This window comes from Simochromis diagramma, unplaced genomic scaffold (assembly GCF_900408965.1).
Source record: "Simochromis diagramma unplaced genomic scaffold, fSimDia1.1 OVJJ01000304.1, whole genome shotgun sequence".
Classification (NCBI taxonomy): domain Eukaryota; kingdom Metazoa; phylum Chordata; class Actinopteri; order Cichliformes; family Cichlidae; genus Simochromis; species Simochromis diagramma.
Window position 1 is genome coordinate 12,860,142 of NW_024387030.1, and position 19,266 is coordinate 12,879,407.

Consider the following 19,266-nt stretch of genomic DNA (forward strand, 5'->3'; position numbering starts at 1 on the left):
GAGTTAGAAGTCTTTTTATTGCAGTGTTAAGTAACTCATCAAACAACAACAACAAAAATTCCTCTGTAAATGGTCAAGTGAAAAAGCAGCTGATGTACAAAGAAAAACTTTGGAAGACCTTCATAAAGCCTGGAAAACCTTTGCTGAAGATAAATCTGACTCCTTAGAAGCAAAAGATAAAGAAATGAAAGGTGGTTTAACACTTTTGCACAGCACTGTACGCTCGCGGACGGAACGCGTCTCTATTGCGTTCACGTCCTGATGTCAGTAATCTCCCAGAGGAACGAGTTCAATTCACTGTCTAGAAACATTAAACCACATGAAGTCTGTCGACTCTCAGCGTGCACTGACAGACAACAAACACATCAGAGCAGCAGTGTGAGAACGGGAACACGGCTTTGTCACAGAGGATGACGTAAAGCATCTTTCTCTGCAAATCGGTTTACGTATCTGGAAGCGAGGGTGAGGCAGGAGGGATTGTTTAAAATTTAGAAGAGAGATTTAGTTTTTAAAGTCCCACCCGCTACTTCTACATGTAAGAGGATATCATGATGGGGTTTGTTTGTTTGGGCTTTTTTGTATGGATCTAACCCGAGTGTCTTTCTCTAGAATGAGGTCTTTGCATCCCGTCACCAGGATGTGAACAGTGTGGCCTGTATTGAAGACAAATGCTATGTCCTAACACTGGCACAGTATTGTCGGTAAGCAGGAAAGCATTTTTACTTTCTGTCGTGTTCTTGATTTCAGGCAGTTTTGAGCCATTAGGGGTGTTTTTGAGGTTAGTTTCTCATGTTGTGTTTGTTTCCTGTCCAGATTTTGTGCCTTGGTAAAACGCCGTAGAGAAGGCGTCAGCGACAGCGCCGCCTCCCTTGTAGTGCCCCCTGTTGTTGGAAACGCCATGCCCACCCACCACTGTGTGCCCGATGACACTGACCCAGAGCTGGTGTTTTTCTGTCGACACGTCTACGACTTCCGCTACGGACGCCTCCTCAAGAACCTGCAGTAGTATCTGACGAGGCATGACATCACATTACACCCCGGTTTCATCTGCCACAGATTCTCACCGGCTGCCTCCGTGAGAGAGGAACTGGAGTTTCGGACGACGGCTTCACAGCTTATTTTCTTTTCAGTCTCACATTCATGCTTACATGTCGCGCATTTATTAAGTAAACTAATGGTCTGACGTAATATATAAGAGTTGCTATGGCAGTGTAAATCTTTTTCTTTTATCATACATGGCTCTCTGGTGTTGTAGCAGCTGTGTGAAGAACCTGGAACGTACTCTGCTGTAGAAAATGCTACTGTAGCTCTTAGAAATGTGAAATTTGATTAGATTGCCGAGAACTCGATGTTTCATGTGAATAATGCTACTATCTGCCTGACAGACAACAGATAACGCAAAGTATCTTGATATGCCATAGATAATGAAAATATGTGGCATATTGTGCCACACCGGATGGTGCAGCTGAAGACTTAATCACATCTTTTTTTCACTCAGTTTATTTCTGCTGCTTTGAGCTGCACTGAGTCCATTTGATAGTGAAAACGTGGCGTTTTCTACTGACACGGCATATAGAAATCTTACTGTAATGCAGCTGTGTTCATGCTGTTCTGAGAAATAGTGATAGTCTGGGAAATGTGCTTGCTTGTGATAAATAAGAAGGAATCAGTTTCATGTCTGTTTAATCAAAATGAAATAATCACCAGCAGCTGGTTAGTATAGCTTAGCATAAAGTCTAAGTCTGACTCTCGGGGCAATGGTCGGATACTATATATGTAATTAGCAGCTGTCAAGGGCAAGAACGCCTGTTCTGTCAGAGGTTTATCGACTGCATGTGACTACAGATCAGTTTTAAAGAAGCTAGGTGTGTTTCAGTAAATCAGCAATCCCTATTTTTCCCCCTCTAAATGCATGCAGTCGAAGCATGCTCAAACATGATTGGTTGATAGAACGTGGGCTACAAGCAGACTACAAATATCTGCATACATATCTTTTTGGAGCGATTGTGCTAAGCTAAGCTTAATTAGCTGCTGGCTCCAGCTGTGTGCTTACAACGTATACAGAGAGTGTTCTCATCCAAATCTCAGCAAGCAAGCATGTGAGGAAGTTTCCCAAATATTGAAATTGACATTTTTGTCTAATGGTGATTGATTTTGGAGAGCTTTGCAGCACGCCCCAAAGACAGCCATGAAAGACATTCTCAGTCAAACGGTTTGATTGAATCTAATTAGCAGTGAAAAAGTATAACAAGAGCAAGCAATTAAAGGTTTTTTGGCTTCTTCTCTACTTAAGTTTTGAGAGAGATGCAGGTTTTATTCCGTATCTGTATCTGTAGTGAAGACTTTCACACGGGCATGCTAACCGCTAAAAGACAGCGAGAGTTCAGTTTGCTTGCTTTCACATTGCGAGGATCAGCCGAGCATTAAAGGGGATTTTTGTTATGCCAATGCCGAGGAATATTTAACTTTTTCAAAGCTGTTTACCAGAGGTGTGATTTGACTCCGGTGTCAGCGTACTGTATATTTGCATTTAAATATCTGGATGGGTGTCTGTTAGTGGCAGATGGCATCAGTTAGTCACGTATATTCTTGTTTCTTCTGATGAGCTGGTGAATAATGTAGTCAGTGTAGCATTTAGATCTGTGATGATGATTCGTTCCTATGTTTGAGAAAAGATATGTATTTATTTCTGTACTGAGAAAATATATAATTTATTTTCAAAAGATCATTTTAAAGAGTTTTAGATGAGTGGCTTGCATTCCTGATTAGAAAGGAGGCTGAAGATGTCTCTCCGTAGCTGCACTGTCTAAGTGTGAGAGTCTTTGCAGCAGTATTTCTGTGTTTCAGCTCGCTTACCCAATACAAGCTCGTGCAATTTTGCTTTGAGACACTGAAGTAGGCAATAGGCAGATTTGAGGACACATATGGAGTATTTGGAAGGATCTCAGATGCGGTTTGAAGGACATGCGCTAACATGTGACCAGAGATGCTAAACCTTGCAGGACCAAAATGTACCCTGGCCTTTTCCAGCTTCCTGTCATCCTCCTTTTCATTTCCCCTGAGATGGTGAAGCTTTGCCTCTTCACCTTTAAATGCCGATTGCTTCACTGATTTTAACTTACCATTAGCCTGTGCCCTGGATCTTTGCTGCCTTATAGAACATTCCCAGCCTTTTATTTAGTAACGTGTATTGATCTCAGTCTGGAGTTATGAAGCTTGTAAGTGTGCTGATCTTGATTCCTAGATGCTTGACATGTATTTCAGTGTTACCTGTGATCTTATATGACCTGAAAGTCCATCTTAATCAACATTTTTATTGAGAGTGATGTTTGGTATCAAACTACTTAACTAGTTGAGAGTAGATGAGGATTTTTTTTTCTTTTTTTGGAGAAACTAACTTTTTACAGAGTGTGGTATTACAATACTGACAATGCTTTCATATCAGTACTTTAAATATAAAGCAGAAGCTAGTTAGCTTAGCGATCTATAACGCTTGGAAGTGGGAGCGGGCGGTAGAAAGCCAGATCCACCCTTATCATCTGTGAGCATAATAGGTAACATTGTGTATGTAATTTGTTTAGTCTGTATAAATCAAAGTGTTATAACAAATTTCTTGTTAGCAAATTTTGTGTAGTTTTTGGTTTTATGCTAGGCTAAGCTAAGCTAAGCTAACCAGCTGGTTACGGATTCATTTCTTACATGCAGACCTTAGAGCATTCTGCCATGGAAAAAAAAATGTTTTTTTGCCATCCATAAGTCACAATTTGGGGTTATTATGCCATTCAATCCAATTCAAGTTAAGAATCTTAACATTTTAATTTATTAATTCAAAAAATATCAGAAAATAACTCAAAATAATTATAAAAAACACCTTCAAACTTGAAGTTAGGTCAAAACTTTGAGATAATAATCCACTTTTTTTTGTACTTATGGATAGCCAAAAATATATATTTTTAAGTGGCATAAACAAGCTTCCATACTGTTTTTTTTCTGTTTGTTTGTTTGTTTTTTGGTAACTCTCCACAAGAAAGCTTTGTTCACAAAATGTCAATCACCTGGGGCCAAGCAGCAATGCAAAATTTGGCACATTGATTGGTGTCACTGATTGTTTTATTCTTTTCATATCACAGCCCATTATTGACTATTTGTGCATTATATTATATATACCTGTTTTTTGTATTTTTTTTGTTTGTTTTTTTAGATTTATGGTCTTTATGAAAAGCCAAGCAGGATATCTTACCATAACTTTGATTTATCCATGCAAAGATCAGTATGTGGATTTGGGATCCCATTTGAAAAAAAAACAACTTGCCCATTGATCATTGGAAGCATTCTAATTAAATAAATTCTTCTTTCTCTTGCAAGTCCCAAAGCTAACCATTTTACTGGAATTTTTCCCAGGTACAAATTCTTTGCAATCCTAACCAAAATTGTCAGTCTTCAGACCGAATATCAAAAAATTTACTAGATGGATTTTCAATTTCTCAAACTGCTTTTCTGACAGAAAGTGGAATCTCATCTCAGCTACTGTTTCATATAATGACACGAAATTTCATTTGGGGACTTTTCATGATTTTTGCTACAATAAGAAAAAGAAAAAAGCCACGTTTTATACTCATATCAAGAGGTTGTTGTGACTTTGTCCTGCTAAACCGCTTGGCTCCCTCCTCACTGCTTTAACTTGGTAATTTAAGCCTTCCTGAAAAACATAATAGTTAGCTTGATTTGTATCATTTCTTATAAACATTAAATGATGCAAGTCATCATGGTGAATAAACTGTGTCAAAATGTCCAGAGAAGCTTCCCTAAACCACGTTATCATAATAAACCTCTCAGTGTATGTTTAATAAGTTCCATAAATACAGATAAAAAGACATTCGGACAAACATACTCAACACGATAACACAAGGACATATGAGCTGACTACAGCTGCTGATCTACATGAAGGAGGCGTTACACCTGACCAACAAGCACAGTTGTATTTGATAGTCAAAATTTTAGGTGGGGTATCACTTTAAAATGCCCACATCCCGCCTACATCTCCTTTGCTCCTTATCCTCTGTAAATGGCATAGACATTTTTTGTTTGTTTGAATTCAGAAATAATTTAAATAGATGTCTCATATTCATTTATTTCTGTTTATTTCAATTCATCTGAATTTAAAACTATTCCATGCTGTTTTAATATGTCCCGATGACTTAAATATTATCATGTCTTTATTCAACAAACGTTTTAAAAAAAATCCTGAATATTGCTTGATGGTGTATGAAGTATAGCCAACTTGAATCAGGTGAAAATATTTGGTTTGATTTGGTTCAACAACTTAAATCCAGAATTAGAAAACCACACCACGCACATTTTATGGCCTTAGGGATCACTCAGCAAACTAATTATGTTTATTCAAGATGTGTGATGCTTGTGTCTTAATTGGTCCTCTGTGCCTGTTCCCATTATCCTGTATTACATGTATTCCAAGAATTTTCCACAAAGAAAAGTACAAATAGTTACTGTAGTTTTTGCGTACCTTTCAAATGCCTTTCACTTTTCATCAGATGACACAGTTCTTGGTATTGAGCTTGAATCACCACAAAGAAATGCTTTCACCAAAAAGACTAAGACTAAAAGAGGGCAGAGGATTAAACCATGAATTGAACTCCATTCCCAGGTGTACTTCTTATGTGAATTTGTTTGTTTCTTTGCATGGCTTTTTTTTTGGAAATATCTTGGAAATATTAATCACAGCACAGATTATTTGTATGGTTTCAAATGGACCTGTAATATAAGAAAAATATTTAATTGTAATAAATAATATATGAGTTTGAACAAGCTTCTGAGTTTTTATTACCTACACGTATGTTATTATGGATGCAGTAATGCTTCTTGCCCACATGGTGGCCCACTTGGACAATTTATTTTTTAAATATCTGATTTGTTTTTTAATAAATTAAAAAGTCATTGCAATAATCAAAGCACAGACTTACTAAAAGGTTTCAGAGATAAATATTAATGTGTAACATGCATATGTGGAAAAAGGTAAACACACAAACCTACATAATCATGGCTGATCTCGTCTCTTTCAGTCTTTTTTTTTTCTTTACTTCAGTTTTTATTGCGTATTTGATTTGATTTGATTGGAAATCACAAGTAAAATATTTTTTACCATGCATAAAAATAATTTAGCCTCAAATCTTTCTCTTTTGTTTGTGCTTTTTGTTTCATTCAATCCCCTTTTTCAACTGAACTGGATACAAGCCCTTTTGTCTGTTGTGCTGCATAGATCATGATGGAAAAGACAAGAGAGGCAGCATCTCGAAAGGAGCCATGAGGAGATATCAGTCATCTAACTTCGATAATTAGGCTTGTGATGAATATGCATGATGCCTCTGGCACAGCTAAATTCGGTTCTGAGATTTTAAATGGCATGAGCAGGTAAGTGATTTGCATCTGTAACAGCAAGCATGTGTGAGTCAGAAAGCTCATCTGCTTCAGCTCACACACTGGGCTATTTAGTGTGATTACATGTCTGTGTGAATGGCATTTATATAGTCATCAGTCTGTATATGATGTGAATTCTCAGTGGTTGTGCAGCAAATTCCTGTTATGACTATGTTACTGTCTTTACTGAATATCTGGACTGACTGTCAGTACAAGATTTATGGTTCCCAAATAAGGCTTAATGCAGTTAGGGAGAGAAATCAGTGGATCTGAAGCAGTTAAATATTAGGAATAAATAGTTTTAGTTTCAAATACACACACAGAGTCAGAAAGGTTTGAAAGGTAATGGATAGACACTTATTGGGTTAAAGCAGCTACAAGTACTAAATTACCAGTTAAATTGCTTTGCAAATAGCACTAGAAATGATTTAGTCAAATGCGAAGCAGTCGAAACAAAAGGGATAAATATAGCTGAACAATTATATGGTGAAAATGTCTAAAATTGACACATTACCAGTTAAAATAGAAGTAGAAAAGGCACTAATTAAATAGGAATGAGAAAATCTGTGGACTCATGGGTCTCTTTCAAGAAACAACTAAAAACCCATCTTTGTAGACTAGCATTTAGTTAACTCTTTTTTTACTGCTCTGGCATTTTGTTGTGAAGCACTTTGTGATCTTTGACTTGAAAGTTGCTATACAAATAAAATTTTACTTGGTGTTAGCTCCCGCTGAGATATCGTATCACTTCCTGTTCCTATTACAGCGCACAGTGGTGTTTTGTGTAGCCTGTTTAATTAAAAAAAAACTTTAGATAACAACATAGTGTCATATCCAGGTGCTTTGTTTAGAGCACACTCTGCTGAATCACCTGCTATTTATATTCACAGTATTCTGTCTGTAAGAATTCGATAGCTTAGCTTAGCTTGTAGCTAAGTCACTAGCAACATGGTTTTTTCACCTGTCCCTTACACACTTTCCTGTTTAGTAGCAGCTGTTAAGCTTATTGTTGTTGTTAAGCTTCCTTATTACAAGCGTCATGTTAGTTATAAATGTAGCCTGTTTACCGTTCTGGAGGACAGGCTCTGTACTCTGGAAAATTCTGAAGCTAGCCACCAACGATAGCAGATTGTCTGGGCCAGGTAGATTTCTTTAAATAACAATTTACGTTAGGGTATTGACACCCAGTTACGTCAGTCGGAGGTCACTAAAATTCATAGTGAACAGGTGTGTAGTTTTGCCAAAACAATGTCTCTCGGACTGTAGTTTTCTCTGGTTTTCTCTGAGTGGTGTCCAAGAAAACACTTTAGAGATAACTGAAAGATTTTCTGGGAAAAAACAGGTCATGTTATGAGAGATGTCAGCCATAACATTTTGGATGCAGCACTCATTTGTAGAAATCTGACTAAATTTGATGACCCCCCAAAAACATGACTATCAAGAGTTGGGACCAGAAAGCAGAGTTGATCCAAAATGCTGCAGCAAGAGTACTGACAGGGACTAGAAAGAGAGAGCATAATCTCCCAGTTGGCTTTTCTTCATTGGCTCCCTGTTAAATCCACTCAAATTTCAAATCCTCTTCTTCACATACAAGGTCTTGAATAATCATAACAATAATAATTCGGCATTTAATCATTAGTAATTATTCATCTCTGGTTGTCTTATGTCTTTTGTCCTGTCTTTCTCATAGTGGACATTTATTTGTTGGGGTATTCTCTGTATTATTATAGGGTCCTGAAATACAGTATAAAGCACCTTGAGGCGACTGTTGTTGTGATTTGGCGCTATATAAGTAAAATTTAACTGAACTGAAAGAAAGTGAAAATTGGAAGGGCAAAAAGTTGAAAGAGTCAAACGCATGTTGGCAGTATTTAATTTATAGAAGCTGACAAAACTCCGTAATAAAAGGTTGTGTGTTAAAACAGTTTAATCATAATGGATCGAGTACCATGCAAAAGTCTTGATCTGCCTATTTTGTGCTAGGACAATAAAAAATAGGCTCATGATTTATTGAAACATGTAAAAACATACATAGAAATGCAGTATATGAGCAAAAACTGAGTTTGTACAGCTCTACTGAGTTTGAACTTTAGTGTGACCATCTTTATTCTTCAACACAGCCTGAACACCTTTAGGTAAGTTTTCTTGTCATTTCTTCAGTGGTCTTCAGGAATAGTTATCTGGGACTTTCAAGCTCTTCTTTGGAAGTTGTTTGTTCCTTTCTCTGTCTGATCCCACAGCACTTCAAAAACATTGACATCTGGGCCCCAGGTGAAGTCAGTCCAAGAATGATACTACTCCACTGTGTATTTTTCTATTCAGGTGTCCTTGCACTGCACTGGCAGTGTGTCTGCGTTCATTGTCATGCTGAAAAATGAAGCTATTGTCAACCAGGCGCTTTCCATGTGGTATTGCATGGTGAGTCAAAATCTGACAAAGACAATGGATAAAATTGTTCTCCAATAATTTGAACTTTTTTGCTTAAAAATCGTCACATTAAACTAATTTACTATGCTTAAATGTCTTTTTCCCCCCGGCTATTTGAATCACAAAAATATTTTAAAAACTAAATCTTAGTGAGTAGTTGAAATTGTTCAAAATGTACAGTTGAACTTGATATTTTGCCAAAGTAGCTGTAAGTTAGTACAAATGTAAACTTTACAAACCCAGTCTAATTATTTAAATGAAAAAAAGGACTTGAGTATAGGTATAAATTAGTACGTAGATGAATCAAAGCTTGGTACAGCCTGACTTAGTCACACCTTTTACGATAACAGGCTGTAGTCAATCACAAAAATGGCCATTTAAGGAACAAGATCAAAGTAAAAAAATGCTTTTTTCTCTAAATTTTCTCCAACAAAAGATTTCCCCTCGTCCCAAAACTGTCCAGAAAGGTAAAGCAATTGCCTCAAATGGGATTTCCTTACTATATATCTTGTCAGATAGCTGCAAGAAATGTGGTAAGAGCAAGTGGATTTTGCTCGAGGTCCTGAGGTGTTTAAATTACACACCTGTAAGGCTTTCCGCTGCCTGACTCAATCCAATTTTGCACTGCTGTCGTGTCTTTTGAACCTTTGTAGTGTTCTGCACTCTGATGTACTGACTCACAGGCACAGGGGCTTCATCTTCTGGAAAGTTCCAGATTATTGTGGCAATTGGTCTTGAGTTGATTCTGCTGAGGGGCAGATTCTCCCAGAATTTATTCAGAGCCTGTTTTTCCTGCTGCTGTTATATCTCTGCAAAATCCTCTTCTAATGGTTACAGAAGCTGCTACTTCTCTGCTCTTCAGCATTTTCTTGCTCCCTAAAAATGCTCAGTGATTCTTTTTTTAAAAAAAACTACTCTCAACATTGCACCCTCCAGGTAAGGATTGTTTTGTTTTGTTTTTTCTCTCTCTCTTTTTTCTAAGAGTCTTGTAAGTCTAGAGAGAAAAAAAGCACAATACAGTAGAAAGTGAAAGCCTGTAAATTGTTTTCTTCAGTTTAAAATGCCCCGAAAGGTTATTTCAGAGTTGTGTCATTTGTTGTATGCTGCTTTTTTTCTTTCTTTCAGTAAGAGCAGACATCAGAACCATATCCTAAAGTCTTTTATAAACCAATTTCTGTTTTCTCTGCATTATTATAGGTCTCAGGATGCAGCTGCTTCATTTTTATTCTGAATATTTCAAATGTATAGAGTTCATTGTAACAATCTTCAGATCATAAGCATGAAAGGGGACCCGGAAATTATAAACACAGTCGATCAATGTCAACAACATGACAAAGATGATTGTAAGGGCAGCACACATTTACATTCAGATGAAGGTCGTCCTTGACACTTCAAGGCTAAGCAGGAAGCACAAAGTTGCAGTGTGCTGCATGTGGACAGTTGTTGCCATTAGCAGAGATGACCACTGTTGTGTTTCTGTGATAAGATGAAAAGCTGTCTCCTCTTTATCTTCACTTGTCAACTCATATATTCACACAGCAGTCTGCTCTTGACATCAGCTGCTAAAATATACACTTTGTGCTCTGCAAATTGCTCTTGAAAAGCACTGTGTAAAGTGTCTAATCAGCCGCTGCACCACCACGAATTGCAAGGCGCTTTTTTTTTTTGTGAGATAAAATCTGAGAAAATGATCTCAAGAAAAGAAGCCATTTAGTTAGTTTTAAATGAGACGCATTAGATGGTTTTCCTTCAATAATCTTGTTTTCAAAAAATCTTTTTAGCTTGGTAAAAGAATATGTGGAAACAAAGAAACTATGTTTGATTAACTTTTCCTTTTGCAGATACCAGTCTGGATAATTGACTGTGCTATTTTCTGATATAATTTCACATTAAAGGCTTTAGACACCAGACACAGTCACAAACACTGCTAATGCTTTTCAGTTGTGTCGGAGGTTTTTTTTTAACAGAAATGTCTTTGTGATGAGACAAAAATCCTTTCTCAAACAATCTTTCAAAAACACGATTTATATTTAATGGCGTTGCTCTTTTTATGAAACATATTTGTTTCATAAACAGTAACTTGGGTGATGAGTAGCATTGCAGTTTTATTATTTTTAATCTAAATAAAAACTCTGTTTCTTTGCTTGATAGGTGATCTCAAAAGCTGTTTGAGAGAAAAGTAAATCAATATTTACCCAATAATGAATTTGGAGCTTCATTTGTGCCAACATTCACACTTTTTATAAGCGGACATCTCTTAAGTAGTCGAGGTGGCAAAAGGCAGTCAACAAACAAGGTCGGAAAATGCAAACGCGTTTATTTTAGGCGGGATTTCCAAACTTCCTGTTCTATAGTTATCTATGGAAGGTCTCTGTTGTGTCTTTATTGCAGTTGTGTAATGACCAGCACACATTATGCCTTTTCTCGCTCCCTCTCTCTCTGGCTCTCTCGCTCATCGGTTCGGCTTTGACATTTAAAAGTGCTGCAGATCTCGCGCACACGTAGTGTTTGCCAAATGCCACAGCTATAGTTGAACATTTGAAAAGCGCTCAACGATTCAAGGCCAGAAACGAATGATGGAAATACGGTATTATTTATTTCAGAACCGCTTCGTGTTCCTTAACAAAATGGAAATGAATGAATGAGGAAAAGATGGTTTGAATTACCCTCTTTACTGAGCAAAATCCAACAAAGCATATTTACTACTACACGTGAAGTATGCACAGAAATAACCTAATGCACAGTCTTTCAAGGTGGAGGTGAATAAACATTTACATTAGTTCATCCCAGATCCTGTAAGGTTGGTGTTAAAATGCACAAGAATCTAATTATGGAGAACCATTACACAAAACACTTGCAACAACAAAAGCAAAGTCAAAGCTAAAAGTGGCTTTTTAAGCAAACAGTAGCATATTATTCAGGTTAATAAGCATCATCTACACTTGAATCCCCCCATAGCCAGCGGCACAGCAGTGTGGCTGTTGTATGTGAAAGCCTTACACCCCCATGTTGTGGGTTTTGGTGTTTTAACAATGACTTATCGTTTTACTCCTTTTGTCTGTCAGCATGAACGCTGACAAGATTAAATCTGAAGTGCAGAAGAAGATTCACTGGATCACGTCTGGCTTCTTTGGCCTCATACATTCGACTGAGCTTCATATCATTCTTGTGCCCGTTTGTCCACAAAGTCACTTATGTGTAGTTTTCTTGAGGATCGGCATTATTTGCAACAACACCCGGCAAATCTGCCGCAATGGTGGAGGTGTAAAGGCGCGGCATTCTGTGAGACACCGTCAGGACGCTTGACCCTTGTCGCCTGTCTTTCGCTTTTCCTTTTCTCCAGGGCAGGAAGTGGAGACACAGGTAAGAGAGGAATTTGTTATGCAGCGAAGCATAAATGAATGGGTTGTAGCAAGCGGAGCTCATGGCAAAGAGGTGACTGGACACCTGGATGACGTTGATATAGTTCTTCCCCAGGATGGAGAAGTCTGTGTCCAGGTCACGGATCAGGTTCACCACCTGTGGAGTAAACATCGGTATCCAAAACATTAATTCAAGGGACAATTGCCATTTTTCTACTGCCAACAGATAGACTAGCAAAGAAATACAAATTAGAAAAAGTAAAATTGCTAAATTGGCACAAAAAAAACCCCAAAAGAAAAGAAAAGAAAATGCCAATTTCTTCACCATATACAGAGTCTTTCCTGGCTGACTTGAAAACTCTAAACATCAAGTCACTGTACCCAATTGAACTGTCAGTTTGTGTGCAGACTGAGATGTGTTTATTGCTGAGGCAGACTGTGTTTCCTCTGTACAAAGGCAGGCTGGTTGATTCTCCCTGTTTTATCCCTCCCTCAAAGTTAAGATGACCTGCTAAGATCTGATTCATAAGGTGAAACCTCTCCTAATTTAGATTCCCATATATTTGCATATTCTTCAAACCAGCAATCTCATGTTTTGTTCACCTGTAAAGGAAGCCAGGAGAAGGCAAAGCAGAGGACGGACACCAGCAGCAGGCAGAAGGTCTTCTTCCTCCGTCTGCTCCAGGTGGCCCGTGCAGATCTCAGCTCCGTGCATGCTGTCAAGCTCGAAGTCATCCTGTGTTTCAGCTGATAGGAAATGGCACAGTAGGAAATGGAGACAGCAACCAGTGGGACAAAGTAGGAGAAGAAGAGAATGAAACAGGAGTAAATGAGGCGACCCTGCTCCTGGCCATCCCAGAACTCCTCACACACAGCCATCTGCAGGCCTGCCGCCTGGAGGTCCAGGTAGACAGTGTGCAGTGCCGTAGGCGTGGATAAAGCCAGAGAGGAGAGCCAGATCAGGACTACAAGAACCCAGCAGAAGCGGTAGCCTGCTCTCTTTCGGATGGGATAAGCCACAACTACGTAACGATCCACCGCAATGGCCATGAGGGAGAGGACGGCCGCGTAAACAGCTGCGGATTGCATGACGGTGACAAAGTGGCACATGTGGGATCCAAACACCCATCCGCGCTTATCAAATGCATAGGACGCTGTCAAAGGGACGCAGAAGACGCACATCACCAGGTCGACGAGTGCCAGGTTGCTGATGAGAAAATTGGTCGTGTTGTGTCTTTTCTTATTGTGCCAGATGAGGAAGAGCAGGAGGAGGTTGCCAGAGCACGCAACCAGGACCACAGCAGAGTAGAGAGGGATGAAGATGAGCTTCAGGTTAAACAGGAGGTCGAGCCCAGAGAAAGAGGGGGCTGAGAACTGGGAGGCTGAGAAGATGGAGCGAGAAGAGTTGCAGCAGGAAGAGGAGGAGGACGAGGAGTCAGGCAAGAGCGAAGATGAAGAGGAGGCTGGAGTAGAAAAGTTCACCTTGGTTCGATTCAGTGATCTTTCCCAGTCCATAGCTGCGGAAATAACAAGCATATTTTGCATGACTCAATTAATATTTCTGTGTAATTTATTAATCAATATTTTGATTGAAGCCAGTATGGCAGCGTCTGGGTGTTTGAACATTTTAAAAGGCTAATTGAAGCTCATCTTCAAAACTCTCAGCACACATTTCTCTCTTTACTTCTCCAAAAGACTTTCCAATTATCTTTGATCCATTATCTAAAGTATTGAAAAAAGGAAGAAAGCTCACATTGACTGGACGGATGATTTCTGGTTATGAAAAGCAGAAATCATCCTCGAAATCATAGTAACTTCTCAGAGGCGGTCATCCCACACATCTGCTGGAACATCTGCACTTATTAATCTAGGCTGACGTCAGTGATTTTTATTGTCGCTCAGAAATAAGAAATATTCATCAACGGGCATCACACAATCAGATGTTATGCAAGAGTGTGAAAATGGGCATGAATGCAGATTCGTTTCACATTCTGTGACTGCTGAATGAGAGACTTGGCTGTGAGAGAAGAAAAGAAAAAAAATCACTGAATAAAATGAGAGTGAAACCATAGAAAATTGTAAGATCAGAGGAGGAGTCTATGAATAACACCTGTAGTCAAAAGTGGGCTGAATGGTGTAATTTTGGCGTGAGCACTGGCTACAGTTTCAACTTTCATTGACATGAAAAAACGGCTACAAATATTGTTTCATCTAAAAAACTCACACAACCAAGAAAAGAAGATATTTATGCCCAAAATCCAGACTTTAAGTCATTTAATAACATGTACATTTTTCATGTAATTTTGTTACAATTTAATGTCTTTGATTTGGTATACATTAAGTTTATACCCAACACATTTTCCTTAATGATTCATTTTGTTTTGTTTTGCATTTTTATATATTAAGCTGCTGTTTTAATTTAAAAATATTGCATATTGCATTACATTAAGCAAATAATAGTAATAATAAAAATAATAATTAATGGGCCGACCGCCTCATTATGCGTTCATCATACTGAATGTGAACAATCATAAAAGTGTAATTTCCCAAGGAAGCTAATTAAATCATGATCAGAGCAGATATTCTTCCCTTACTGACTCAACCAAGTTCCTTATTGACCTTTTCTGATCAGGCCGCTCAGAATGATTCATGCAACCACATCTTCTCTAAGATACAAAAGGGATCCAAAATCATTCATAAACATGAATAGGATCAACCTATTTTTAACCTGAAGTGGTCGACCTCGGATTGAAAATTTATTTCCTCAAAAGGAAGAAGATCTGAGTCAAATTTCGCAATCAGCCACTTGGCAATTTTTCTGAAGTGCAGAGTAAATGAAAAAGTACCTGTTGGAGATATCAGATGCACCTGTTTGAGTCCTTTTCCTGCAGGGAGTCCTGCTGTTGTGCAGCCGCACTCATTTGCTGCAGCTTGCTCTGCTTCAGAATAAAGAGGTGTGCTCTTTCTCTCTCTTTCTCGCGCTCTCTCTCCCTCCAACAAGGGATACAGTAAAGGCTGAAGTGAGTGAGTGAGTCACCTCCAGTAAAATCATTCTAATCTCCTATAATGTTTCTCTTGGGGAGTGCATCTCAGCTAGAAAATGACAAATTTATGATGACTTTGAGCCTCTTTATGGTATAATATCGCTCATGACATCATTATCATTTTTCTAGTGGGACTTACATTATGTCTGAGATTTTATATACTCAAATTATGCCCTTTATGTTAACATTCCTACAGCATTCTCACTCGTGTTATCCCAAGTTTGGTCAGAAACAGGCATTGGGATAGAAACACCAAAGAGGTCCAAAATTATTATTTTGAATATGTTGTGCACCCCCGCCCTCCACGGAGCGCCATGAATGAAGGATCCTGCTGTGAGGTTCTCCACAAAGCGGACACTTTCTAGACAAAGCATTTAGGAAACAGAATACAAATTGAACAATTAAGATGTTTCTCCAGCAGTTCGCATTCATTATTCATAATCTCAAAACTAATTTGAAAAAAATTGTCTCAGTCTCAGTTTAAACCAGCATGATCGAATGATTCATCAAGGGCGATACCGAATGGCATTCATTGCTTGACTGTTTCGCTGCTTGAAGGGAGCACAGATCTCATTGTGAAGATAATTAAGATGCCCAAAAGTTCCAGTTAATCATATTCATGTGCAGAAACCACGTAGTCTCCAGATTTTCATCAAATTCAGAGCAGAAAGTGTCGCCACTATTTTAAAGAACTTGTTAGTATGAACTTCTTACCATGACATTTTAAGGCTCGAAATCTTCTAACATAAAGGTACGATATCATTAGTGTTTCAATTTCAATGGAGCTCTGGTAAGTGTTGCTTTGAAATGCTGCTTTTAATTAATACAGATATTTACATGGCATTCACATTTTAATATTGATTGCTACAACATGGTAAACGATGAGGACATGGCCGTTTTTCCTCCCTTTAAGAGTAAATTTAGCACTGTTGGGAGAAGCTTAAATCTGGGTTGTTTGGAGAGAAGACTCAAAGCACTGAACATACAGTTTTCTGTCTGTTGCTCATTTTTCTGTGTGATGTTTACTGTTAGGACACATCAGAACAGTTTAAAATAGCACAGACTGGTCTGCTTTAGAGCACACAGCCTCTCCTTCCACAGAGCACTTTTTCCCACTTTGATTTAACTTGGACACTGATGTGGACAGGGCTGTCGAGCTGGCCTTTCTTCAGTCTGATAAGTTCCTGTGGTGAAGGTAACAGTTTGTTCTAGCAGCATCCACGAAGTAATCAAATGGTGTACCACCTCAGAGTCTTCCTTTACGGTGACCACTCTAGTTCTGAATCACTTGTACATGTCATGTATACTATGTCCAAGTGTGGGAGACGTGACAGCTACAGGTGTTTAGCTATTTTCGGCTAATTGCTCTCTTTTTTTCACTGTGCCACCAGAAAGCACACAGCAAAACCTCACGTGTGTCACAAAAAGCAAGCGGCCCCATTACGTGTCCTCCAGATGGAGCCTTTGTGGTGGGCTTATTTTCAGGTCCTAGACAGGGGTTCTGCTTGTTTGATGACTGAGTGCCAATTTAGGGAGACAGCATTCAGCTGAGGGCTGCAGAAGAAAAATGCACCCATCAAACAAACTAAGTGCAAATGTAATAATTCATGTATTAAATACTGAGCAGCCAGAAGTCTGTTCAGATTTGCTATTTTAGGTAATCTTGGAAATGTGTTGGTTGAAAGGATGGTGGTGGGTTATGGTGGTTTCGTCACACCAGTCATCACCAGTCATCACCAGTCATCACCAGTTGTATTTGGAAATACTTTTTTTTAAACAGTTCATCTAGTTTGCACTGGATTAAATGTGCAGTAGTTCCTGCTGTCATTAGGTCTGTACAGAATGCTACCGAAGGCCACACTCTGACATTGAATACATTAAATACACAAGCAAACCACTGCTCCCCAGTGGGACACGGGAAACATACATACATGGATAAATATACATATTTGCTACAATCTAATCTGACGTCCTTTTCAGCGCTTGAGTGACTGTCAAATGTACAAATTTATACAATTAATATTTAATTCTGTAAATACTGAAGATATTGGCACAGTTTCTTATGCAACATTTCATCAAGATCTGTCCACTAATCTAGGAAAAGATCAGAAACATACAATCATTTATAGATAAAATACGATCATTACAGTATGGTGATGATGTTCAGTTCCCACATATCCACGCTTTACTGTGGAACTTACCAAATCATAAGCTAGTCCACCTCAGAGAAAGCTGCACTGAAAATATATCCCCCCAAAATGACAAACTTGCTTGTGTTGATATTAGCAAAGAGATGCTTTTTTTCCTTCAGAGATTTTCTTTCTTCACCACATCCTGTTTATAGGAGCTCCACTAAGATGTAGCTGCTGCTACTGGGATTTAGTTCATTAACAAGGGACCTTGCTGGGAGGAATTTACTTCAGCTGTCTCAGTGTTGGGACTGTGACCATAGATCCCAATGCAGATTGTACTGAAGGTCTGCAGATTTGGATATGTAAGTTATATGCGACTAGGAATGGGTTTATAGTTGAGAGAGCCTCTGCTATATGCAGAGGTAGAGTAGGAGGCATCCCACTGAGAAGCTGCAGCAGATAAAATGAGAGCAATGTAAATTAAAAATTAAATTATAAAGTATTCATTTTTGTACTTTCTGTGCAAGGGAATCAATCCATGGGCTCTCATTTGAAGCATTTCATTGAAAGTTGTGACAGATATTTTTGGAACATAATATATAATATATAATAATTAATAAACAAAGACATGAAAGATCAAGTTTTTTTGGGGGTTAGCTATTTTTTAGCTATTTTTATTTTTAACGGACTGATCTTTGGGGCTAAATGGCTTTCTGAAACTCTCTTTCTATGTGGACGTCAAAGTAGATTTCATTATTAACCTACTCCAGTGATGAAAATGTCATTTTAATTACTGCTGAGCCCGAGCCAGATTTTAGTTTCTTCCCACTCAGAGCTTCATAGTGTCTATTATCCCAGTCCAACCTATTACCACAAACCACGTCTCTGTGAGACCTACAGCTGGTCCCTAAGTATTATTAATAATGGTAAGGATGTTCTAGAAAAAGCTAAATAAAGTCTACTTTATTAAATCAAGGTAACTGTCAGAATATGTTCTCCACTTGAATGAGAAATGAGGACAAAGACTGTTTTGTTGAGATGCTTTTTCTGATCTCACTCTCTCAGCCGTTTAGATCCAAGAGTAATCTAATTCAAGGGACATCCAAAGGTTTTCATGTCAAGGACCCCCCAATTGAATTAAGTCCTATTAAATAATGATGCCATGGCTGCTGTTACTCAAATGAACACAATTTGATTCAGTTTATTTAATTCAGAATTACACTTGGATGCCAATCAATAAATCATCTGTATGCTGTAATACATATTACCTTTAAGAAGTTTATAATGCCCTTTTTCGAGCTGTACCACTTTAAAGCGTTGTTGTAACTTTGGTTATTTTGTAGGGATTCATTTGTAGCTCCGAGAGGAATCACTAGAATTTTCTACATATAAACTGAATATATACAATATAACCATCCAATGAATCGCTTTCAATGAGGACAATGAAATAGTCTCACAGAATTGACAAATGAAATATAAACAACAGCCAATACTGACCAATACTGCCTTCGAGTTCCTAGCTTCCACGCACAAAAAGCCTAAACTACTTGTAATTTGAGCAGCCCTGCCTAATTAAAGCCCACAGCTTCCACTTGTCCTTTCACAACTTGCAGTCTTCGAGTTCAAGCAGAGATACCAGTGTGATATCATGAGTCATTTCCTTTCAAGAGTTAAAGAGCTCTTCTCTCGAAAATGTGTTTTTCTTGCTCCTACTTGATTCAAATGTGTGACCTTCATTGTGGAGAATGATTCGCTACTTGATTCGCTGAAGGAGGCCAACTTTCTCTCTGTGCTGCTTTGATTTCAGCTACCCTGAAATTTTGGAATGAAGATATTTACATTTTCATCCATTTTTTTTAGGATATG

The 19,266-nt window shown here is 38.3% G+C and overlaps 2 protein-coding genes across 3 annotated transcripts in view; one reads left to right on the forward strand and one right to left on the reverse strand.

Moving 5' to 3' along the window:
* The window catches only part of bahd1 (bromo adjacent homology domain containing 1), a 34,104-nt gene extending 28,281 nt beyond the window's left edge, over positions 1-5,823 (forward strand). For both annotated transcript variants that reach the window (XM_040041816.1, XM_040041817.1), the window contains exons 6-7: positions 610-701; positions 814-5,823. In XM_040041816.1, the coding sequence (XP_039897750.1) occupies positions 610-701; positions 814-1,006 (285 nt within the window). In that variant the 3' untranslated portion in view covers positions 1,007-5,823. The remainder of the gene's footprint in view (positions 1-609; positions 702-813) is intronic.
* A 5,613-nt stretch (positions 5,824-11,436) lies between these two features.
* Positions 11,437-14,056, reverse strand: prlh2r (prolactin releasing hormone 2 receptor). The gene is made up of 2 exons (XM_040042714.1): positions 12,828-14,056; positions 11,437-12,381 (listed from the first exon to the last, which is right to left on the reverse strand). The coding sequence occupies exons 1-2, from the start codon at positions 13,767-13,769 to the stop codon at positions 12,055-12,057; spliced, it is 1,269 nt and encodes a 422-aa protein (XP_039898648.1). The 5' UTR covers positions 13,770-14,056; the 3' UTR covers positions 11,437-12,054.
* Positions 14,057-19,266: the final 5,210 nt, after the last annotated feature.